The sequence below is a fragment of the Stigmatopora nigra genome, chromosome 11 (genome assembly GCF_051989575.1).
Source record: "Stigmatopora nigra isolate UIUO_SnigA chromosome 11, RoL_Snig_1.1, whole genome shotgun sequence".
In the NCBI taxonomy this organism is placed as follows: Eukaryota; Metazoa; Chordata; class Actinopteri; order Syngnathiformes; family Syngnathidae; genus Stigmatopora; species Stigmatopora nigra.
The window spans coordinates 2,715,879-2,741,936 of NC_135518.1; the positions used below are offsets into that span (position 1 = coordinate 2,715,879).

At 38.2% G+C, this 26,058-nt stretch overlaps 1 protein-coding gene across 2 annotated transcripts in view; it reads left to right on the forward strand.

Moving 5' to 3' along the window:
• Positions 1-26,058, forward strand: part of LOC144204342 (inactive dipeptidyl peptidase 10-like) — a 56,884-nt gene that overhangs the window by 22,019 nt on the left and 8,807 nt on the right. For both annotated transcript variants that reach the window (XM_077728277.1, XM_077728276.1), the window contains exons 4-24: positions 1,039-1,134; positions 6,075-6,169; positions 6,302-6,376; positions 9,013-9,065; positions 9,161-9,242; positions 10,489-10,609; positions 10,850-11,004; positions 12,553-12,650; positions 12,749-12,872; positions 13,014-13,052; positions 14,023-14,130; positions 14,310-14,395; positions 14,472-14,519; positions 14,849-14,970; positions 15,673-15,720; positions 16,684-16,782; positions 17,594-17,663; positions 17,799-17,993; positions 18,506-18,560; positions 23,610-23,709; positions 24,730-24,788. In XM_077728277.1, coding sequence (XP_077584403.1) covers positions 1,039-1,134; positions 6,075-6,169; positions 6,302-6,376; positions 9,013-9,065; positions 9,161-9,242; positions 10,489-10,609; positions 10,850-11,004; positions 12,553-12,650; positions 12,749-12,872; positions 13,014-13,052; positions 14,023-14,130; positions 14,310-14,395; positions 14,472-14,519; positions 14,849-14,970; positions 15,673-15,720; positions 16,684-16,782; positions 17,594-17,663; positions 17,799-17,993; positions 18,506-18,560; positions 23,610-23,709; positions 24,730-24,788 — 1,928 coding nt within the window. The remainder of the gene's footprint in view (positions 1-1,038; positions 1,135-6,074; positions 6,170-6,301; positions 6,377-9,012; positions 9,066-9,160; positions 9,243-10,488; positions 10,610-10,849; positions 11,005-12,552; positions 12,651-12,748; positions 12,873-13,013; positions 13,053-14,022; positions 14,131-14,309; positions 14,396-14,471; positions 14,520-14,848; positions 14,971-15,672; positions 15,721-16,683; positions 16,783-17,593; positions 17,664-17,798; positions 17,994-18,505; positions 18,561-23,609; positions 23,710-24,729; positions 24,789-26,058) is intronic.

The following is a 26,058-nucleotide window of genomic DNA, read 5'->3' on the forward strand; positions in this document are numbered from 1 at the left end:
CAGACATCCGGTCATGCCGTCCAGCCCTCCCCACAACCCCAGTTAGGATAAATACGGTTCAGAATATGGGATGAGAGATGAGATTTGTTCATATGCATTGCAGTTTAATACTTAGTAATACATTTAACAATACAGATTTGATCTTCAACATCAACTTCCAAGACTGTAGCGTTGTCAACTACAAACACTGTTCAATAGGCTACTTTATTTGTGTTAATCACACTTTAGAAGGATTGCACAATCACTTGGTTGAAAAAAGATTGAAGACATCCAATGATTTTTATCAAACATATGTAAATGCTGAGGCTCATTACATGACAGCATGGATTGAGGCTTTGAGGACTTGGTTAAAAATAGCAACATCCCTTTTTTTTCAAACAGATAGAGCTCTTGCGCAGTATCAAATGCCTCAAGAATGTGATTCATTTCAGGGCTGTTTCAATGACGGTTCATTGTTTTCGAAAAGCCTCGATTTCTCTATCTTTATCGGCAACACCTGTAAAAACGTTGTCAGTTTCTCCCCTTTGTCAGATTGTCTGTTTATTTTCTATATACGTCCACATCCAAGTATTCTCCTTGTGCTCTGTATTCCTTCTTGTTTCCCTCGGTACTTTATATTTTGCTCTTGTAGTTGGCAATTATTGTTTTCCCTGAGTTTGCTCTGAAAGATTTCTGTTTTGAAATTAGTTATGTATGAAAGAATCCTCAATCAGCCCCAAGCTTCTAATAAAAAATGGGGGCAAAAAAAACGCGTTGGCCTCACAGTACGGGACCTGGGTTCAAATCCAGGTCCACCTGTGTTGAGTTTGCATGTTCTCTCCTCTTTGTCCATGACATCAATATTTTTCACCCATAGTTCGACCCCCCCTGAGCCATGCCCACGGCTGAAATCCACCAGATTTATGTTAAATTGACGCGTCTCCCCCCACTAGTTGTACAGCTTGACAAATTGACACAATGAATAAGTTCGTTGTTACCATGTGTGGAATATATTTGTTATTATTTTTACACATGTTGTTATGTTTTTGTTTTATGTAGATGACCGCAGAAAGTGTCTGGGATCACCATTGTCTCTGGATGACATATTGCAAAAGGACTTTCGAATACGTGATCCTGATGCAAAGTGGATCAGTGGTATGTGTTTCCAGGAAGTAATCAGAGTGGAAAATGATTTATGTACAAATGCTGTTTGCTGAACTACAAGTTTAGTGTGAGATTCTTTGGATGGTTATAAAGTTGGAGGGGTGTTCTATTAAGTTGTATGTGTATTATTGCAAAGGAAGTACACTAAATGCGATGAATTTGACTAGGAATACCACCAGTCTTCTATTTAGAGCAGTGATCCCCAATATTTTGTCATTGCGGGCCAGTAAAGTTACCGTATTTTAATGACTACAAGGCGCACATAAAAGTCTTAAATTTTCTCCAAAATAGACAGGGCGCCTAATAATCCAGTGTGCTTTACATATGGACCAATACTAAAATTGTTAGCACGATAAAATAAAATAAATCAGATAGGATAACTACGGCAAGCAGCCCTCGACTACTATTTTCCCGTAGATAAAGTACTGCGCAGTGACTGCAGGGATATAGAGTTCTTAAAACACTCACTTCTTCAATACACCCAGTATGACGTTGAGCACACTAATTTGGTGCTCGCCGTCATCTCGGCTGTATTTACAAAAGAAATCCTGCCGCTAGATGTTGACGTCAACAGAGCATTCAAAGCTAGACTGCGAACCACATATAAATATATACTATATATTAACTCAGAGCTTGCCGTCATTCCCGGAGGTTTTAGAACTACAACCTCGCTTTCAAAAGCAAAAGTTGCGAGCAGCATGTGACCAGTTGAAAGGGGAGCCGGCGTTTTGGAAAACTCATTTGGGCAATTGTTTAATTTGGACACAGAAAATGAGGACTTTGACGGTTTTGTGGGTGATGATGACGTGAGTACATTGTAAAACGACTAAATAAAGTGCAACCGAACTAGGTCTTTCTTCCGTTGCCTGCTTAGAAATGTGTTTTTAGCGTGCGGGTGTAGTGTGCATTTGGTGCATTTAGCACCAAATTAGTGTGTTCGCCTTTGTAGTATATTGATATTATTAGTGCAAAGTTATCACAGCCATCAACCTGGGTGTATTAACAAAGGGACTATATATATCCCAGGAGTCACTGCGCACCGGAAATAGCGTCTGGGGCCGCTGTTACGGTTCGAAATTCATCCATAAATAATATATATATGCCATGCCTGGCTGCGTCTAAAAGAACAGTGCGCCCTTTGTGTGTGTAAAATACAGAAATAGCACTCGTTATTGACACTGCAGCTAAAAATATGCGCCGAATAGTCGTGAAATACGGTATTTCATATTTATTGCTGACTATAACTAGACGCAAAATGTCTATTCATTCATTCATTTTCTGAACTGCTTTATCCTCACAAGTGTCGCAGGGGTTGCTGGAGCCTATCTATCCCAGGTCACTTTCGGGCACGAGGAGGGGGGAGACCCTGAATCGATGTAGCCAGCCAATTGTGGGGCACAAGGACACAGATTCATGCTCACACTCATTCCTAGGGGCAATTTAGAGTGTCCAACCAGCCTACCATGCATGTTTTTGGAATGTGGGAGGAAGCTGGAGTACCTGGAGGAAACCCACGCAGGCCCGGGGAGAACATGCAAACTCCAAATATGTGGACAGACCTGGATTTGAACCCAGGACCCCAAAGTTGTGATGCCGATGCGCTAACCACTCGCCCCACCAAGCCGGCGGACTCATATGTTCATATCTCAAAATTTGTCTGATATCTCAAGGCAAATATTTGCTCGGAAATTTCTTCGTATCTCAAATTTCTTGTATGTTGGGGCACTCGTATTTGTGTTGAAAACCTCAAGCGGTTCGTCATTTGGGATTATATGAGGGTAATTACAGCAAACGTTATCTCATTAAAGTTCCACTGCCACCATTTTTCTGCATTAAAATCATGTAAGAAGGTACCGTATTTTCTGCACTATAAAGCGCACCTAAAAGCCTCCAATTCTTTCAAAAGATGACTATAATCCGGTGCGCCTTATATATGGACCACGTAAAATATAAAAAATCAGTCAATATCAGTTGATAGGGTACATAATCCTCTACAGGTCTCATGCTGCGATATGTAGTACTTTTGTAAATACACCCATAATGACGGCAAGCACACTAATTCAGTGCTCGGCTTTATTCCAGGTGTATTGACAAAAGAAGTCCAGTTGCTAGATTGGCGTCAACAGAGGATTCAAAGCTACACAGAAAACTACCGTATTTTCATGACTATATGGCGCATCCTAATTTTAGCCCCAGTGTCAATAATGAGTGCTATTTCTGTATTTTATACACACAAAGGACGCACCGTTTTTATAGACGCAGCCAGGCATGGCAATACAAAACATACACGCTACACTCACACGCTAAAAACACATTTTTAAAAAAGGAATGGAAGCTAAATTGTGTTCGGCTGTACTTTATTTAGCCATTTTACAATGTATTCACGTCATCATTACCCACAAATCCATCAAAGTCCTCATTTACTGTGTCCGAATTGAACAATTGTCCATCAAAAACACTGACTGTTACGTTCGTCCAGGCGACCACAATCCATTCGCACATAGTAGATAGCGTAACTAGCCCGGCGCTGCCTGCCACCCTACGTAAAGCTGTGTTAATGTTGATGTATACAGGCCACAAATCATATATGAGGAATGAACTCATAAAGTGAGCTTTACGTGTTTCTTTTGTGTTTACAGTTGAGCAAGGTTCGTCATATTGTGGATAGTGCAGTGGTGTGGCGTCAAGGCCTTCTCTGCTGGCCTAAGAAATATCTGAATCACAGACTGATGTTAATTATATTTTGCCCATGAATACTGTCAACTTCCTTTCATTGCTTTCCCCCTGCTTGCACTGCTTCCAGATGTGTGTTTTCATATTGAAGCATTTAACCAATCACATTTCAGCCGTTAGTTTTTACCAGGTACAGAAATCTATCGCAAGGCCGTTACAGTTAGTTCTACAGGCTCTGCTACATCAAACAAGCGTTGATAAGACTATTGCTTTAACCAATCAGAATCCAATTTGGTGACACCAAGGCCTTCTCACAGGCATAGGGTTATGTCATCGCTTTCACCAACTATGATTGTCTAGTGATAGTGTCGGCGGGCCAAAGTGAGCCAACCAGGAGCTTGCAAACTCCTTCCACAATGGCCGACGGAGGAAAACAAATGGATTTGGTTGCAAATTTGCTGACAAAGTCAACTTCCAGACGGACTTTTCTAGAAAGAAAATGGAAATCATTAAGAAAGGGTGGTCAACTCCGTAGCTAGGAAGCCTGATACAACCCGGAAAAGGGTTTGTCCGCCCCTTTCAGTTTGCTAACTACAAGCGCTAGTCCTGGCTCACGAGCTCCGACAAAAACTGCAAATTCAATTGCTGGCAGTGCTTGTTATTTGCTACCAATCGAAATTGTGTTTGGAGCAACACTGGATTTGCAAATATGACTTGTTTAACCAAAGCTGCAGCGAGACACCAAACTGCCGGACACTTACAAGCAACGGTACTCTCCAAACGTTTGAGGAAACCCGAGTAGAGTTACAGTTCAGTGACAAAGTGTGCAGGAAAATGGAGCGCCACAACGAAAAGAAAAAAAAAAGGAAATCTTAAAAAGTTTGATAGACCGTGTAAAATTTAATTTCGGGGACAAGATGCAAACGCTGCATCCCCAAACAAAGGAAATTATGTGGAACTTCTTTCTCTCATTGCCTAGAGAAACACTTATTTACATTACCACCAGTAAAGTGTTTAGTGGCACGTCGGGCAAAATACAAAACAGTTTGATCACTGCTATTGCTGAAGTGATGGAGGAAGAGATCAGAAGGGATCTAAAAAAAGTACCGTTCATCTCTGTAATGGTTGATGAGACGACAGACGCGAGTAATGCACTGTTTCTGCTTTATCTCACAGGCAAAGGTGTCAAGGAGCGGTTCGTCAGATTTAAAAATATTACTAGTGGGAACTGTTCCGATGATATTGCAGGTCTTATCATTAAATTTTTATTTGGACAATGAATGTCTGGGTAAAGTTGTGGCACAGTGTTATGACGGTGCAGCGGTCATGTCTTCTGGATTAAATGGGGTGCAGGCTAAAGTTAAGGAGAGCACAGTTAGCTTCATTCATACACTGCTATGCACATCGGCTCAATTTAGTACTGACTCAGGGGACCTCAAAGCTTAAAGAATGCAACATATTTTTTGCTCACCTTAATGGCTTTAGTGCATTTTTTTCGAGATCACTTTGACGTATACAGCTGCTGGAAAAAATCTGCCAGCAGGGTCTGCCTCGTGTGGCACCAACACGATGGTCAATACAGTATTTGAGAAGAGAGCTGCTCTAAAGGAACTGTTTGATCACATCCTGGAGCATCATGACGAGTACCACAAGGAATCTGTGCAGTGTGCTGATGGATTTAAAGCATGTCTGGATGATTTTGAATTCAGTTTTTTTTGCTTCACATATTTAATGGCATTTTTGAGCATTCAGACATGTTTTTTTTTCAATACTACAGAACAACAAACTGGATATACAGTTTTGTCTTGCAAGGGTAAAAGAGTTTTGTGACAAAGTTGAACACAAGAGGAGCCGATATGAGGAAATCTATGAGGCCACCAAACGCAGTGTGGGTCCTCCAAGCGCACGAAGAGGTCAAGCGCAAGATTCTTGCGAGGACTACCACCAACTCCACAACAGGATTCAGGACAATATTATTTTCCAGACGGGGACCAGTTTTCAAGACCACGAAAGACTGATGTTTATCTCACTTTTCGACCCGCAGAAGTTTCGGAAATACCAGAAAACTTTCCCATACGGAGCCTTCTTCCGCTTAACGCCGAGCCACGGAGCACTTTTCCATCTGCCTCGGCTAAGAACACAACTGTAATTGTAATATAGGATTGGATAACTTGATTCATCCCATATTCAGCAAATTTGACACTCCTTCGCCGTGTAGCCCTGCTTGAAACATTTGTGCATCTGCTTCCCTGTTTTAGAAAAAGAAATCGTCTTCATCAACAAGGATGGAGACTTACTGAACATCAACACAGAAAGCAACAAGACAGAGCTGTTGATGAAAAACACGACTTTTGTAAGTACTTCATGCAGTATCATTATAAATGTACACAAAAACAGACCAACAACAACAAAAATGGCTTTTGAAACATTCATTAAGTCTGTTGGATTCTGATGATTTGTTTTTCATGACCTTCCCTTCCCATAGTCCACCTTTAAAGCCTCAAAGTTTGCAGTTTCTCCAGATCTGAACTTTATTCTACTGGCATACGATGTCAAGCAGGTAAGGCATTATTAGTAGGTGAACTGCATAGAAATGCTTGCCGTGTTGTATACTTGGCGATACTGTTCTAAACAAAGGCTTTGTATTTTTTTAAATTTTGTTTTAAAAAATTAGCTCTAGGTGTGACTAACATAATTATACCATTCTGCCTTGTGTGTTCTGCATCGATACCACATATTTAAAAAGCATATCAGACATATTGGAGATTTTTAATTATTATGTTTAATACTTTTGTACTACAGGTGAACCTCTTTATTCAGCGATAATAGCACACTGGCTGATTCGTGTTATATTTTCACATTCTACCTTAAACCATGTCCACACAGCAAGGTATTTTCAAAAAGGATAACGTTTTCCACGATTTGGCCTATCATCCACATGAAAAGGGCATAAAAAAACAAAGATTAATAAAAACTGTGCGAATTCTATGTTTTAATGCGTCATCACGTCCACATTAATGTTTTCATTTTCTTTCTCACTGAAAACATTATTACCTGCAACAAAATATGTTTTAACATCTAAACTGTGACCTGTGTTTACAACTGGAGACAGTGTGCTTAAACAAACTAAGTTTTTCTTGTTAGGTTTTTACAGCCCAGATGTGACTCCACATTTAAAAGTCCAAACAAAGGTTTGCCAGACGGTACTAATATTTTGCCATTACACGTCCAAAGCAGGCCTCCATGCAGATTCTTTAATGCATTACTGTGTTCAACTATTTATTATTTCATAACCTGCTTCTCATTATATGTGAGAACTGAGACAGGAATGTTTTACTTGCTATTTCCAATCATCTGCAATAAATTGTCAAATCGTTTTAAAATAAAAAGTCAGACGTCAAAGGACTGGCACGCTGGAGAAAAATTGGCATAAAACCCCACTCATGTATGTGTTTACGTGTGCCTCATATTTTTCCAACAACCAAGGTGATGTAGACAAAGGGTAGAAAAATCATTTTAAAAAGTCCCACCAGGTGTGGACATGGCCTTAGTCTGTCTTGTCCCTGTGATTGCCCATTGTTTCCACCAGTTGTTGCAGCCACAACGTGTCTCAGCCGCTGCCTTGTGTATCACCCACCTCGGTCCCATGTCTCGTTTCTTTACGTCTGTGTATTTAAATTACCTTTGTTTGGTAATATGTTGTTGTGTCAATGTGAACCTCACTGTGATGGTGGCTTCCGTGCTGTGTTTCAGTCTTATCGTTGTTTCTTTTAGTACTCAAGCTTTTTGTGTTCTTTTTTTTTGGATCCCTGCCTTTGTTTGCACTTTGTTTTCTGGTTACTTTAATTACACATTTTGTGTTACCACCACCCTGCCTGGCCTTCGTATAATTCCCAAACGCTTTCCTGGGTCAACATAGGACATGTTTTGGCACTTTGGAAAAAGTAGGCTAACTTACGCACTACAAATGTTGGATACCGTGTTGTAGGCATGAAGAGTTTATAATAATTGCATTTGAACTTGATCAAACTATAATTAACTAATTCCTTTTAAAAGTCAGCATTCTTGATACGGCGAGGCAGCCATGAATCAAGAGAATAAACTTATTTTGATTGTCAAGAAAGTCAAAGCCAAGTAGTATTTTTTTTTAGTGGAACTGCAAGAAGAAATCCAAGAGCAGATTCTCTTACTTGACACTGGAAAACCACAGATATGTGCCGATATAGAAATGCTAAAGAGTGGGCTTTTCTAAAATACCACTATGTACATTCAGAAAAAAGAAAAGAGTGACAATGCTTGGCTTATACTATATATTCATCCTGACAAAATATTAGGTAACATAAGTAAACATACTCACGTTTGACAATGAACTCTTTATATATATATATATATATATATATATATATATATATATATATATATATATATATATATATATATATATATATATATATATATATATATATATATATATATATATATATATATATATATATATATATATATATATATATATATATATATATATATATATATATATATATATATATATATATATATATATATATATCTCGCTATATATATATATATATCTCGCTATATATATATATATATATATATATATATCTCGCTATATATATATATATATCTCGCTATATATATATATATATATATATATCTCGCTATATATATATATATATATATATATATCTCGCTATATATATATATATATATATATATATATATATATATATATCGCTATATATATATATATATATATATATATATATATATATATATATATATATATATATATATATATATATATATATATATATATATATATATATATATATATATATATATATATATATATATATATATATATATATATATATATATATATATATATATATATATATATATATATATATATATATATATATATATATATATATATATATATATATAAATTCAAAGCAACTACTCTAAAGACACAGCAGATTAAAAGTGCAGAATTCCCTTGTAATAGGAGATGGATACCATATGCGTGTATTACATAATGGCTATTTTTTTACATGTAGTATCATTAGAATTTTCTATCAAGGCAAAAAAAGCAAAGTACCTTAAAAAATGTTTTTATTGTTAAAAGATTATAAATAAATACAAATGATGTTCACTCCTTCCCACGTATAGGTTTATCAACACTCTTTCATGGCATCTTACCTAATCTACAACCTGTACACAAGGTTAGCTGGCAAAAAAATAGCCTTTTCTTATAAAGTCAAGCTTCGGCAAGATTTTTATTTATTTTTTTCTCTGTTTGTCATTTTTATTCGACCAGGGAAGTGCTGGAGCTAAATCCTCCAGAAGTGTCAAATTCAGTCCTTCAGTTTGCTTCATGGGGTGTTGGTGGTCAGCAGCTGGTAAGGTGGCCATTTATATGATGTGAGTGATTGAACATAAAAAACAAACAAGTATGATCTGATTGAACCCCAGAAGGGTGTATAGTTCCGGTACCACCATGGTTCCTGTCCTTACAGAATCTTCTTGTATGAATACGAGGAATCTGAATGACTCAACGCTCTGGCCCTCATCCGGGATTTATAGAACCGAAGTTATATACATCTTTACTCCCACCTGACTGCCACAGGTAGTGTTGAAAACACTGAATGATCAATACCAGCGAGATCATGAAAGCGTGACCGGACGTTTGGTTGTTGGTCTTTTGGTCGCCGGTCTTTTGGTCGCTGGTCATTTGGTCGCCGCTCTTTTGGTCCCCGTTAGGGTTTAATATCTAAGTACATTTGACAACCCTAACCCTAGCGCCGACCAAAAGACCGGCGACCAAAAGACCAGCGACCAAACGTCCGAGCACCCACGAAAGATTTCAGACACAAACCATAGGGGTGTCTGCTCAAACATGAAGACCACAGCCAGTGGGTGAGGAGAGGTGACAAATGGGGTAAAGAACACATCGGGGCAGAGCTGTAAATCACCCCTTCGAAACTCTGGCAATGGTGAGGAGGGTGGCGGCATTAAACCTGTAAGCAAGCAGCAGAGGCTTAGCGCACAGCATAAAGCCAAGCAGCCGTGGAAACGGTCAAGCAACAGTGGGGTTACTCACCTACCACCAAAAACCAGGAAAGGATCGGGTACGAAGCTGTCACTGGCAGGGACCATCAGCGATGCTTTCGGGAAAAAAGGAAGCGGGAGCCCTACGGTGCACCTGCACGCGCGTCCATACCTGTCGACTCGGGTACAGCCATTAATGTGACGTAGCTTTTAGAGGGGGAATTCACAGCTAGGACACGCAGAGACTACATGCGACATTTACTCAATTAGCAACTGCCCTGCGAGAATAAATTACAGACTGGAACACTGGCTGAACCGAAATATGTACCCTCCCACAGTTCAACCTGGGGTCACACCTGACTTTGTTGCTATTGGTACTCACATTGCACATGCAGGAGGGATCATTCAATACTTTTGGTGCCGCCTCTGGTGGTCAGGAGGGATGAAACGCAGTATGTTTTACAACATAGTTTTTATACAGTCAGTAGGGATCTACAATTTAAATTGTCATTTAAAAAAAATCACAAATGAGAAGGCAAACTTTTAGACTGCTCATTGACCTGTAATTTTATTTACCGTTTAAATTTTATTCCACAGATATATATATTTGAAAACAACATTTATTACCAAGCAAATGTTCAGACTAGCTCATGGAGACTCACATCATCTGGAGAGGATGGTGTCATTTTCAATGGGATTGCAGACTGGCTTTATGAAGGTAGGTTGAGGAATGAATACCATAAAAAGATTGGCCCAATTTGGCACATAGCTATTACTGGAAAAAGTTGCCAAAGTTTAAGAAATCATTGTTATTGCTGATCTAGAAAATTAAATGTACCACAGCATCTTTTGCTAGACAAATTGAAAAAAAAAAAACAGTTATCAGGAGCTACAGAATTCAAATTAGAAACAGTCACCCGGCTCATGGTTTCCATTTTGATCCTCTTGACTTTTTCAGAGGAGGTTTTACACACGCAAGCAGCTCACTGGTGGTCACCTGATGGCACAAAACTTGCTTACTTGACCCTCAATGATTCTCTGGTCCCTAAAATGCTCCTGCCATGTTACATGGGTTCTGCTTATCCGAGGGGGAAAGAATACCCATATCCCAAGGTAACAAGGACTGTAATACTTTATCTTTTGGGGACATCACTGGCAATCTTAGAATATTTACAATGATTTAAACTCACTAGCTGTCATTGACAGCAATAAATGGGCAATTAATTTGAACTGTACGGGGTGGAATTTTAAATGGACACTGAATGAGTTAATTTATATCTCTTTATTAAGTTCTCCAAGCCTTATCATTTAATGATCCTCAGCATTTATATACATGTTTATTTAATAAAATTCATTAGATGTGATCAAACTTTTTGAACCGTGTGATTATGTCATCCTTCTCAAGTGTGTTTTACACAAATAAAGTGGACTACAGCTGCACTTTGAGGTTCAAGCTCGTATGTCGATTTACTCATATCTCAAATCAACGTTTCCCATAGAAATGAACTGAAAACAATTTATTTCATTCCAACTTTCTGGAAAACAGGATATTGGAAAGGAAAAATATTTGTATTCGTTCTTATTTGCGATCTATATACAGAGTACCATTTAACTAGTGGTTAAGATGTTTAATAGTACTAAGGACAAAAGAGAGAGGGAGTGAGGGAGTAAGAGAGAAACTTTTTGCACGGCAACGCGCTGGTAACATAACACAAACAAATTTAAATGAACTTGCAATATGACACAGACACACTCAAAAATAAGTTTAGTCTAACTTAAAACTAAACTTAATTTTAATTTTGTTTTACATTTTTATACCCTTCTTCTAGCTCTATTTGCCAGTCTGGCTCTATTTGAAAGTCCACCGTGACTTTCAGCTGCAGTTTTTAAAAGGAACCTATCGAGGATTGTTTGCTTTTGTCTTTTTGTCTTCAAAGTATTCCACAAATGATGCACACAAATGTCCTTACAATAGGATAATGCACGACCACCTCTTGTATTGGTGAGCAAGCTCTGCCACGTGTAGACCATTCTGCACTGACACAGAGCTATCAAACTGTATCTGGAGCAAGCTGCACAAGCAAATATATTGTTGTGTGGATTTAATAGTGGTTTTGTCAACCCGCAATGGCTGAAGGAAGAGAAGAAATAGATTTCTTTGCACATTAACTGTCAAAGCCATTTTCAAGACGGACTTTTCAAGAAAAAAAGCTGGACATCATTAAGAAAGGTCGGACAACTCCAAAGCAAGCAAGCCTGTCACAACCGGGAACGAACATTTTCAGCACTAAATCGAATAAAAACGTTTGCCAGAAGTACAACAGGATAGGGTCGACTTTCAGTATTAGCTTCGATGGCGATAAAAGCGGTTCCAGAGATTGAATTACCCCCAAAACAGTGTCATTCGTGACACATCTGATGACATACAAGGCCTCATCTGCAATGGTCTGTGATTTTTGTTGTGTTGATTAAGTGCTCGGTACAAGCCTCTGCTCCATTTGGTCAAATCGGATTTGAGCAGGAAGGTCTGAGCACAACATCTCTACAGCATAGCAGTCATACATGTGTGTTTATTTTTGATCATGGTCTGTGAAGTAAAGCATTAATTATACATCATTTTTGGATTTAATTTCATTAATCTAATTTCTTGTATTTATCTAGATGGGTCAAATAAATCCCACTGTATCTCTTTATGTTGTAATGCTTGATGGAAGCTCCCAAACAACTGAACTGTTACCTCCGCACAGTCTTGCAAAGAGGTAAAACAAGAGTAATATTTTATTATTCTATTCATACAGTATTTGGAAAAGGAAAATGTATTCTTATATTTAAGTTACATGTCATTGATTTATTTTAGTGAATACTACATCACGATGGTGAAATGGGTGGCAGTGGACAAACTGGCTGTCCGCTGGTTAAATCGGGCACAAAACATATCCATTCTTTTGCTCTGTGACACGCACACTTATGAATGCACAAAGGTAAGATTTTTCATATATATATATATATATATATATATATATATATATATATATATATATATATATATATATATATATATATAAACTGTCTCACAAATTGTATAGAAATTATATGACATTGTTTTTATCCTCATTTTTCAGAGACATGTGATGATGTCAGATAAGTGGCTAGATCGACAGGTAAGTAGATCTAGCAAAACTACATTCCTTAATTAATTAATCCATTTATTAATTTTCTATACCGCTTATCCTCACAAGGGTTGGCGGGGTTCTGGAGCTTATCTCAGCCGATTTGGGGAACCAGGCGTACACACTAAATTGGTGGCCTCCTAATCGCAGTGCACAAGGAGACAGACATCCGTCCACGCTCACACTCATATCTATTTAAAGCGTTTAACCAGCCTTTGCAGCATGTTTTTGAGACGTGGGAGGAAATCGGAAACCTTGTATAAAACCCACACAAGCCCAGAGAGAACATGAAAACTTCACACAAAAAGGACCGCACCTGGGGTCAACAATCAATCTAAAACTGTGAGGCTGATGTGCTAACCGAGGGGTAGGTAACCTATGGCCCAGGAGCAATATGTGGCTCTTTTGAGGGTTGCATGAGGCTCTTCACTAACCTGTGAGGTAAAAAAAAGTGAACCGCTGGTGACGGAGCCAAGTCCCGAATGCACAAGTGCCACGTCGGCACTGGCGATGACACTACCTCTAGCGCTGCTTCAATCATCTCTTTTTCAGAGACTTTTAGTACTTTAAAAGTAGTAAAAAATCCCTTCTTCATACTTTTATTTTCAAATTCTGAGTTTGGCTCTCAAAGAATGAAATTTGAGAATAGGATTTGTTCATAGGCGACCCGGTGGCGTGAGTGGTTAGTTAGTGCGTCGGCCTCACAGCTCTGGGGTCCTGGGTTCAAATCCAGGTCATGATGTGGCATGGTAAGCTGATTGGACACTCTAAATTGCATCTCGGTATGAGTGTGAGCGTGAATGGTTTTCTGTCTCCCCGTGCCCTGCGATCGGCTGGCCACCGATTCAGGGTGTCCCTGCCTGTGGCCCAAAGTCAGTTGGGATAGGCTCCAGCACCCCCCACGGCCCAAATGAGGATGAGTCAGTTCAGAAAATGAACACATGTATTGTATTTTCCACAGACTGAAGACCCAATGTTTTCCAAGGACTGTACAATATTCTTCATGACACTGCCAACGGAATACAACGAACTTGGAGCATTTCACCACGTTACCATGATCTCCAACAAGGTCAAATTAAGCTTGAGTTCAAATACATTGACTCTGTTTTTTAAGTTTTGCATTGAACATACTGACAATGACATTACTGAATTAAAATAAATACTATACTGATTTGCCATGACATATTTTGTCTTTGTTGGTGCTGTGTTTGCTTTGCCATGATATGCTTTTGCTTTTCTTCATCTAAGGGAGAAGATGAGAAACTTATCCCCTTGACCTCAGGAAGTTGGGAAGTCTCTCAAATTCTGGGTTACGATGAGAAAAATAAATTTGTGTAAGTCGAATTGCAAATAGAAAGTAATAGTGTGATGAAGTAAAATACTTAAGTCATTTCAACCTTTGTTTTTCAGTTACTTCCTAAGTAAAGAAACTGGAAAGACACAACAGCATTTATACAGGTATATAGGTGTGCTTTTCTGTAGAGGTTCATGTTAATATACTAGCTGGGAGTTGCAAAAATAAAAATAGGAAGTCAATTGTTGAAAAAACAACCCTAAAGGTATTATCTCCACAAAGCTGCAAAAATGCAAAATATTATTGTGGCATCAAAGAGTCTAAACTTGAAAACTCACTGAAATACAAGTTAGACACTGGAAATGTATTGTTTATATCATGAAATTAAAGGGAATTTTGTTATTTTCTTTTGTCAAACGTGTTTTTGCTGGACATATGGCCATTACGATGTACAATCTCATGTATTTACAAAGATATCATTCTTCTCAATAAGGGTCTTAGCGGTGCAGCCGTTTCATAAACAGTGCCTCACCTGCTCCCTCTTCAAGTCACAATGCACTTTCTACGATGCTGTCCTCAGCACCAACTATCAGTATCTTCTCCTCCAATGTAGAGGTATGGTATCAGGTTTGCTTAGTTGTTATCTCAGTTTTCAATCTTTGATTATTTTTAACATATGTCACAAAGGTGTCATCCCAGTCCTATACTGCAAATATACACATCATGGCTATTCACCCACAACTGTTATCACCATGACTAACAACACTAAAAGTTAATCTCTCATTAGTTAAAACTTTTTTTTCACCTTGTCTACGGATAGCGTTAAAAATGCATTGTTATTTTAAACTGAACAAAAATACCAGAGAACCATTTACAATAACTGAACATTTATAGACTTGAAAAGCTAAGGAAAGCTTATTCAATAGGTCTGTAAAATGTTTCCTTATCACTCGGATTGTCAGCATTTGATACACACCGGGGGTCCTACTCACATCCTACCGGTAATGTAAGGTCCTTAAGGAGTAAATGACTGCTATTTGCAATTTGACTGCATTCACACCTTCTATATATTGCTTCATATTTTACTATTCTTATTTTAATTGTTTGTTTGTTATACTCTTCGGATAAACAGAGTAAAGGACAAATACTATTAGCAGATTTTTAAAAACATTTTTACAGTCCTTCTGCTAGAAGGCAATAAATCTGGGATTTTCAAATATGGCTTAATGGATCTGACTCTGGTTTATATGATGATTATTATTGTTATTAATATTATTTATAAGTGACACAGTTTCCAATATTCTATTATTTCCTCAGGGCCTGGAATCCCCCAAACTACTTTGCACCGGTTAGTTGAAATGAAAGGTAAGAAGACGGTAAGAAGTAGGAAAAGGGAAACTACAGTATCTTACCAAAGTGGGTAAACCATTTTCATTTCTGCACTATTTTGATTGTCTTTTCATGGGAAAATACTGCAGAAAACAATTTGATAGAATTTAAAGTAGTCATTTAGAGCTTGCAATCATTCATTCATATTCCAAACCCCTTATCTTCATAAGGGTCGTTTGATGCTGTCACGGTGGCCAGTGAATGGCAGGGCACGAGGAGACAGACAAACATTCATGCTCACACTCATACTTAGGGCCAATTTGTAGTGTTCAACCAGATTGCGATGCATCTTTTTGGGATGTCGGATAAAATCTGGGGAGAACATGCAAACTCCACAAAGTGAGGACCGACCTGGGATCGAACTGGCATGAAACCGTAGAAGTACCTGCCTCACTCTGCAGGTGTGCTCAGCCGTTTAATGACGCTGAGCACAATTATAAAGGCAAAAGCATCATGGGCTCCATTAACATCATATTTGTTGCAAATTTGCATTTGTATTCTATTGACCATTAATTCCTGATTCCCTTTGGTGTAAGTCTTTTCACAAAATGCCAGTGGCCAGTTATTAGGAAATCTGCAATTTGGTTTAAATTGTGGGGAATATATCTACTTTAAGCCATATGAACTTAATATGTATCCACATATCAAATGGTGCAGTGGTTCTTTCGCCTCACTTAGGTGCAGGCAGCGTGGGATTGATTCCCCCTTGGTGGCGGTGTGATTCTGAGTGCGAATGGTTGACTGTCTCTATGAGTGGTGTTGAAAATGAAATTAATTTTTCTTTTAGAATTTGGCAAAACACAATGGCCAGAGAAAAGCATAATCTTTTTCCTAGCAACTCTATTCTTAGAGTGTAGTTTGCATCAAATATTTTTATTTTCAGGATTATTGCCTTGTTTTTTAGTCTGTCTAATCTATTGCTGTCATTGTCACCAACAGACTATGTAACTCTGGAGAGAAACACAGTATTACAGCAGGCGCTGATCAACCGAAAAATACCAAAACGAGAAAAAAGAACTGTTCAAATCAACAATGTCGGTATGACAATGCAATTTATGCTCTGTGTTCAAAGTTGTGAAATTTCTTTACCACCATAATGTCAAAATACAATATGTAAATAAAAAAATAAAATCTGACAACCTAATTTGCTTCTGTTAGTCTGCAAATGTAGCTTCTCTTCACTTATGGATTGAATTAATCTTTGGGTAGCTTGAAAAGCTGTATCTAAATCCAATGCATCATAAATATTGTTATTATAACTATATTATTCATTTGACTTTCAAACTTAATACATCTTAAACGTAGAGACGCACAGTACTTTTTATAAATATACAGTAAACAGTCACTGTATCACGTTGAGTCAAGTTTATGAAAGACTTGTGAATGAAAATGTAAATGGAGGAAAATACTGAAGCGGTTCAGGAAATGAGATGACAAACGTTTTGAAAAATGATATTGTGTTTACCCAATTAGATAATGCACTTAACAGTTATAAAGTTGATATATATTTTAACCACACTTAAATCATACCTGATATTTAATAGTAATAACAATATATAGCTTGAATATTACTCATAGATTACATGACTACATGTGGCCTGATCGGGTCGGATCAGATCTTGGATCACCATCTGATTTGTTGCGCTTGCAATGTAAAAATGCTATTTGTCTAGTTTGATTTAAACTAGCAGATACTTTATTTTACCAAGGTTCCAAATTGACTGTCAATGGTTTAATAAAGTTTAGGGTTAACCAGAATGTTACCAACTTTAACCAGTATTTGGGAACTAATTACACTTAAACTCAGTATAATTTATACTGTGTCATTTTTTGTATTCTTGTTTTGCAGCTCGTTGTATGGAATTAATTTTTCCAAACGATTTTGATGAAACATATAAATATCCAGTACTACTTGTGCTGTGAGTCTTTGATTGTACACATTTAGACATGTATTTTCATTCTACACATTTACACTTCATTTTGTTTTAATTAAATATTCCTCAGATAAACCATGTGTAAAAAAAATAACAAATAATATATATATTTATTTAAAGCGGCAGTACCCCTGGTGATGAGATTGTGAGTGACCACTTCAGCCTTGGTTGGGATTCAGTGCTGGTCAGTTCAGAGAACGTCATCGTGGCTCGGCTGGACGTTCGAGGAAGCAGCTTCCAGGGCCAGGGCTTCCTGCATGGGCTCCACCAGCAATTGGGCACTGTTGATGTTGCTGATCAGGTCGCACTTATAGAGTATGTGGTTTCTTTTTTTATATATATTTCAGAAAATTATAATTTAATAGGTTTGCTTATAATACTAAAATAATTTATTTGTAACTAATCCTGTGAAGTTGTTAGATTTATTGAGTATGCTGCAGAGTTAAGAATTCTTTGAGGTGAGAAGGTAACAAATGAGTAAAATGAGCGGAACAAACTAGTGAAAAAATCTATTGTCATGGCCTCGCAGATTAGTAAATACGATACCGGTAAGAGCTACCAGACAAAAGAGCCGGAGGAACAGATTACAAGGTTGATGTACTTATAAGAAAACATGAGGAGAGTTGTATTTATACAGGCACCCTGTAATCGTATCGCGCACAGTCAATGCTGTAAGTATTCCAAGTAAACCAATTTACTTGACGATACTAATTACTGAGTATTTAAAGTTTAAAAAAGAACTTTAAGTGAAAATTCTTCAGATTTTAATGTCTTAAAATCTAAAAGTTTCAAATCAAGTGTAATTGACTTTTCTGCTAATTCCCCAGACATCTCCTCAACCTCCCGTATATCGATGGGGATAAAGTTGCAGTGTATGGAAAGGTAAATCACACATTGCTGTGTATAGTGGTCCCCTGACTGTAGTTTGACAGTGATTCATTCATTCATCATCTTTACTGCATATTCACCCAAACAATTAATGTAAACAAATGTTTGTGCACAGTAATATTCGATTAGATTCGAACTTTATTTCATACCATATTTGGCAAATGTCCTTGATTGCAGCAGCAAGACAGTAGCAAGCACAGACACAGATGACATTGTAGACCTAGGCAAAAAACTGGAGCCACACACGGAGTCCAGAAGGTGGGGACCTTCTGCAGACTGAGACTGAGGTCAAATATAAAGAATCACTCTTCCATCTGATCTGAACAATCCTTCAGTGGTCTGGAGTTATCATCTTCCTTGCCAAGATCCTCCTAAGCTGTCCTATCCCCTGATCAGCAGCAGCAGAGCCTAATATACTGACGTACCCAATATGTCGAATTCATTCAGTTTATACAGTACACTCAGAATGCAAATTTAGAAAATAAAAAGGCTGACATAACACATTCATACAAATTCAGGATCATTATTATGAACGATTGATGGCTATTGTACACATTTCCATATAAATTCACAATATTGTCCAATATTGATAGTGTTATGCGATACTTTCCTGTGTATTGATCATATAATTGTATTGATCATATAAACAAGATGGATAGAATACCATTCCATTGCAGGCTTAGATCGATTCTCAAATGGGTCGGTGTCTTCTGGGTCAGAATTGGATTGTGGCTCAAATGATTCAAACATACACGGTTGGATATTTGTACACGAGAAATGACAGTAATACCTTGACATACGAGTGTCCGAACATACGAGAAAAAATTCGAGCACAATTTTGCAAGACAAGTTTGACAAAACGAGCATATAATGTGGCCGATCGGTGGTCCTTTTCAAGCTGCGAAGTGATATTCATGACGGGAGGGAAGGGCTTCTTTTTATATGGAGAAACAGTTAGCGGAATCTGCGTGCACTTGAAAGTAAAGGAAGCAGCTGGGAAAGGGGATACTTTGACGCCAGCTGAAACCTTTAAAGTGAGTCGTGTGTGTTCGATAACTTTAAAAAATGAACTGGGGTTTCACTAGGTTGTGAGGCACGGGGAAGCAGCTAGTTCCAACTCTAAAGTCACAGCGGAATACATTAACCCCTTTGCCCCGGTTATAGCAGAACAATGTTACGTCAATTTTTAAGTGTTGAATGGTGAGCAAAGTTCATTTAAGTTATATTCAAAGTTTGTTATGTTACCTAGTATCACAAAAGTGTAGCAAACCAAATGTGTTAAGTCTCCCTCCTCCGCCATTACTCGGTAATGTCTGTCTGAAAGGTAAGAACTCCATACAATACTGCAATCAATAACATACCTGTCAACTTGTATATTTTTTCCACATTTAATACATTTTGTATCATTTCAAATTGTGTATGCGGGTGGCACAGCGACTGAGTGACTAGAGTGCCAGCTTCACAGTGGGAATCTGGGTTCAAATCCAGGTCAGTCCACTTGTGTGGAGTTTGCATGTTTTCCCGGGGCATGTGCGGGTTTTCTCCAGGTACTCTGATTTTCTCCCACATTCCAAAGACATGCATGGTAGGCTGAACGGACACTCTAAACTGCAATAATGTCACATTTTATTACAGATATTTACCACTAGATCGGTATTTGTTACTTTGTGAGCGTAAGTGGTGATATAGAACAATTAAAAACATGTTTTTCCATTGTAATATGTTATTTTAGATGTTTTTTACAAAGGGTTGGAATAGATTAATTTGTATTTTGTTATTTTATATGGAAAGCTTTGATTTGCGATACGAGTTAATTGACAAACGAGCTCAGCCCTGGAATGCATTAAGTTCGTATCTCAAGGTATTACTGGCGCATTCACGCTGTGTACTTTAGATTGACAGCCGGCACAGGAAGCACACACGCCTCCAGTACCTGAGAATTGGCAATTAAGCTTTAATTTTTCTTTTTAAAACCTTATTAGATGTACTGATTTAGAGCTATTGGCAGTACGGCGCAGGCCCTTCTATCTAGCTAGAGAGATAAGGATTGTCATTGTAATGGCGGTTTACATCCCACCGGATGATCTGGCTAAAGTTAGCACGGGACTTAGCCTCCTGCTAGCGGCTGTAAACAAACAGCAGCTTGACCACCCCAATGGAGTCTTTATTGTTGCTGGTGAATTATAAAAAAGCATGTTTAAAGACTGTTCTGCCTAGGTTTATCCAGTATGTGAAGTTTCATTCCAGAGGAGATAAAACTTTAGACCATGTTTATTCTAATATCAAACATGCTTATAGAGCGACACCCCTCCCTCATCTAGCTGGATCGGACCATCTCTACTTGTCCTTCACCCCGGCAAACACCCCACTCCGGAAGCTAACAAGGCCGCAAATAAAGATAATAAAACATGGCCCGAGGACACCTGTTCCCAGCTGCAGGACTGTTTTTCCCAAACCATTTGGGAACTTTTTGAACACCACAACTTTCAGGACTACACGGACACTGTACTTTCCCACATCAAATACTTAGGAAATAACCCAAAAAAGATGTGGCAGGGACAACTACAAATTACCAATTACAATGACAATAAATTGTCTGTTAACGTGGATCCCTCACTAGCAGAGGAACTGAACTGTTTCTTTGCCTGCTTTGAGACTGACAAATCAGACCCAGTCTCAACACATCCACCACCACCCTGCAGCAGTACACTGGAGCTTCAGGAACATGAAATGAGACAGGTACTGCCGACTGTGAACACCAGGAAGGCTGCTGGCCCTGATGCAGTACCTGGGAAGGTGCTCAAAGCCTTTGCTGACCAGCTGACTGTTGTTTTCACAAAGATCTTTGGTTGTTCCCTGCAACAATCCATCATCCCATCCTGCCTGAAATTTGCCACCATTATCCCTGTCCCTAAAAGCCAACCATTGACAGCCTGAATGATTATAGGCCTGTTGCACTTACACCTGCGATCATGAAGTGCTTTGAAATGTTGGTCGCCCGCCATATAAGGGATACAATCCCTCCCTCAGTTCACCCTCACAGTTTGCCTATTGAGCAAATAGGTCCACTGAGGACGCCATCGCCGTAGCTCTACACACAGTACTGAGCCATCTGGAACACCATGGAAATTACGCGAGGATCCTTTTCATTGACTATAGCTCAGCCTTCAACACTATAATACTGGACATTCTGGCTGAAAAACGCTCCTCCCTTGGACTATCCTCTTCCATCTGCTACTGGATTAGGAACTTCTTAACCAACCATCCACAAACTGTTAGACTTGGTCCCCACTAGTCTCCCTCCATTACACTGAGCACAGGCTCCCCCCGAGGCTGTGTACTGAGTCATCTTTTGTACTCCCTGTACACACGACTGTACACCGATCCACCAGTCCAACTCCATCATCAAATTTGCCTATGACACCCCTGTGGTCGGACTCATCTCAGGAGGGGAGGAGTTAGCCTACAGAGATGAGGTCAACTGTCTTTGTGGTGTTTAGTGAACAATTTCATACTTAACACCACGAAGACTAAAAAAATAATCATGTACTTTCGCAAATGCAGCACAGATCTGGCCTCACTCCTCATAAATGGAGTATGCCTGGACAGGGTTCAGTCCTTCAAATTCCTGGGGGTCCACGTCACGGACAAGCTCTCCTGGTCTACCAATGCCACGGCAGTGGTGACTCAATTTCCCGAGGGTACTCAGGAGGAACAACTTGGACACTAAGCTTCTGGTAATCTTCGATAGAGCCACTGTGGAGAGCATCCTGGCATACTGCGTCAGTGTACTACGCTGGAAGTGATCAACACTGCAGATCATCGGCTCCTCTCTGTCCTCACTGGATGACATTGCCAGCTCTCGCTACCTCATCAGAGCCAGGAATATTGTTAGGGACCAATACCACCCTGGTCACAACCTGTTCCAGCTGCTACCCTATGGCAGACGCTACAGGTCTCACACAGCACGGACAAATAGACTTAAGGACAGTTTTTTTCCCCCAAAGCCATTAGGACTCCGAACTTCAGTTAGCACGACACACAATCCTTTCTGTGCAATAAATTCAGGCTTTGCAATAACAATGTGCAATATCTTAGAAATATGTGCAATACTTTAGAATCTGTGCAACATTTTAGAATTCATGCAATATTTTAGAATTCTGTGCAATATTTTAGAATTCTGTGCAATATTTTAGAATTCATCTAGCCAGGATGTGATTTTTTATACTTTTGTACAACTATTTATGTTGTTATTTTTTACTGGGAAAAGCTTGGAGTAGCACTACCAATTTTGTTATACGCAGCTGTGTAGGATGACAATAAAGGCTTTTTATTTGATCCTTTTCCTTTCTTTATTTCTTTTTACTTTGGGAAACACAGTAGAGAAAATAAACTGTCTGAAAATCATTGTTTATAAACCTGTAGATTTTTTTCAGACCAAGCAGATTGAAAAAAATCACTCTTCTGAGCAAAATAAGAATACATTGAAATTAGAGCTGAAACCCAGGACTAGCATTAGATTTGATCTTGTACAAGAAACCACCAGTTTATTCATGAAGTGATGTGACTTTTGAAATAAAGTAGTAGATGATGTCAGACAAGATAGAAAACACACCAGATTGCAACAGAATTTCATACAGTGAGAGTAGGATGTTATTAACTTTTTCCTCAAATCAGTGCTCACTAGAGATGTATTGAAAAGGAATGTTATTTAATATTAGTATCGGTATTGGTGCAACACAGATATATAAGTAAGTTGCCCATAATGGGGATTGGTGGAATATGCACAATATGGTTTTTACAAAGAACATTTCTGGTTGTTTACAGTCTGTATACAATTAATTTATTGTGTATTAACAATATGACCTTGGCTTTTCTTCTTTTCCAATACACTTTTTTGGAGCCCATTGTTATCATCCTGTAATCCATTAATATATGCCGTATGTCTCGGTTCTCACTCCTTATTAGCTGAGGTCCACATTTGATGCAGTTATGCTTTTTCTAATTTATGAACATGTTCTTTAATAATGTATTTTTTTCTAGGCATACGGGGGCTTTCTTGCATCAATCTTAATACTCTCACACAGCTCAACTTTCAGATGTAGCATAGCAGTTGCTCCCATAGCAAACTGGAGACTACATGGTAAGACGAAGTCACATACTAACAACACATACTAACAACACATTTTCCAACGTAAATACAATTTTTCTTTGCTTTGCAATGCTTTGTAAATCTTATCACTTTATGAATTTTGTATTGTTGTCTTTTGTTAACAGTCAACAAATGTTTCAATTTAAGCAATAATATATCATTGTTGTTGTTGTTTTTTCTTACCATATGATGAACCTATGAGCGAGTGAGTATAAGTCAGACCAGCTAAAGAATTCACACTGAAAAGGGAAACAAAATTTGCAGGTCGCACCGGAGTTTAAGTTGCATTTTTGGGAGGGCAGGTTTTCAGTTAATTACAGCCATAAAAAACAACATTAACTGGCTGTTGGTGGTCAGAGCGGAAAAAACACAGAAGGCGCAGGCCCAGGGAAACTATGAAAAAAGGGCGACTCCGTGAAATACGGTACAGTAATCCCTTGAATATCGGGGTTAATGTAGACCAGGGTTAAACGGAAAACCGCTAAGTAGGATCACCCCGATTATAACTTCCTTATTTTTCCCCATTAGTGCCGAGTTCTGGTAGTAAGCGGAAGACAGAGAAGTGGATTCCGCTTTCGAGTTTTTCTCGTGGACTTTCAGATTTTTATGAAGATAAAAAAAAGTTTCTTCAGTGCTTAGTTCTCTGTGTTCCGCCATTTTCTTAGTAGCAAGCAAGTTTAAACGTGGATATTCATTTTTATGAAATTATACAAAGCTAATTCGCCCCCAGAAAAAAATTGGCAATGTAGTGAACCCGCGTAAGTTGATGCCGTGATATTTGAGGGATTACTGTACTTAATATTTAACCTACAAAATAAATAAATCAAACTAATATAAGTCAAATATTTCAATGTTTGCATTATTTGTTTACAGGTAGAATCACCCAGTTATGTAAAATAAATGTGAACCACGGCCTAATTGTTCTTTTTTCTTTCACCACTAGCCGTAAGCAGCATAAACAATGACACTCTTGGTCAAGTTGCATTATTGATAGAAGTTTTCTTTTTACAGGGTCTGCTCTCACTGAGAAATATTTTGGATATCCACCTAAAGAGGATTGCAAGTACCAGGTTGTGTTGTGGGAAGTTTTTCTTTGAAATGAATTGCTATTATTCATTGCAGCATTGTCAAACTCCCTAAGGCAAAATACTAATTTATTCATACCGGTAAATTGCTCTCTTGTTTGGAAATGAGACCAGAAACTTTCCAAAGACTACGGAGAGAAATAAAGACAAGAGGACACACATTATTGCCAGTGGGACATTGAACACATTTATAGATATTCTATGGTCAATTTGTAATGTAACCCTTGGAGCTTTACATTATTGCATTGTATAATTATAGATATTAGAACAATTCATCGCTATGCTTTCTAGCCATTGATCCTATTTCTACTACAAAATAAGCAATTCATTATGAACAGACACAGGAAATCACAATATACTATTTTATAATTTTTGTTGCCAATGCAGCTCTAAAATATAGATGCCAGTGAAATTTTGGTTATTTTTATGATTTCTTGGTTGAGAGATGTGTATGCGATGAACTTGGGTAGCTGGTTTGTCCTTGTGGCTAAAAGATGCGCTACAGTTGTTTTTGCTCTGGTAGCTATTTAGTATTGATTCTGGTAGATTGCTATTCACATTCTCTCAAGGCAGTCTAAGAATGAAAGAACAAAAACTTTAAGGTGAGAAGGAATTTACGTTGTGTTCATGGCAACCATGTCAATACACCTTTCACACCAACAGAAGATAGTGTTTGGCACGTTTCACCGTTGGTAGAGAACCAACGTTAATATAATCATTGGCTACTATACTGCAGTTTACCTAGCTAAAAAACAAAGACATTACTTTTCTACATTTTCATTGTTTATTTGATCCATCTCGCCATCTTGGTAAGGTGCACAACTGCTGACCAAAAGCAGTAGGTGAACGATGGGCTTGTCCCCAAGAATGACATCTAATCATTCATTTAAGAATCACTGGTTTCGCCCTGCCCTACTTTTACCAACCTGACTTTCTTTATAACTTTTCTTTTTCATCTACTTTTTATTTATTTCTCAATACGTATGAGACAAACTGTGAGCAAACGGAAGTCTTCAATTATTTAACTCTCGGCAGTATCAGCACCACAACAACCATCAGCACTGTTTTAAACATAATTGGTCCATGTCCGCAGCATAAATGTAACATTAAATGCTGGAACTGTTCAAAATCATTCCCTAACACCACAGTATTGAGACTTTTTATCCTCCTTTGGAATTGTACCCATGTTCCTCTATCGTCTTTTATTCATCGCTTAGGAAATATTTTCATATATATTGTTTTGTTACATTACATG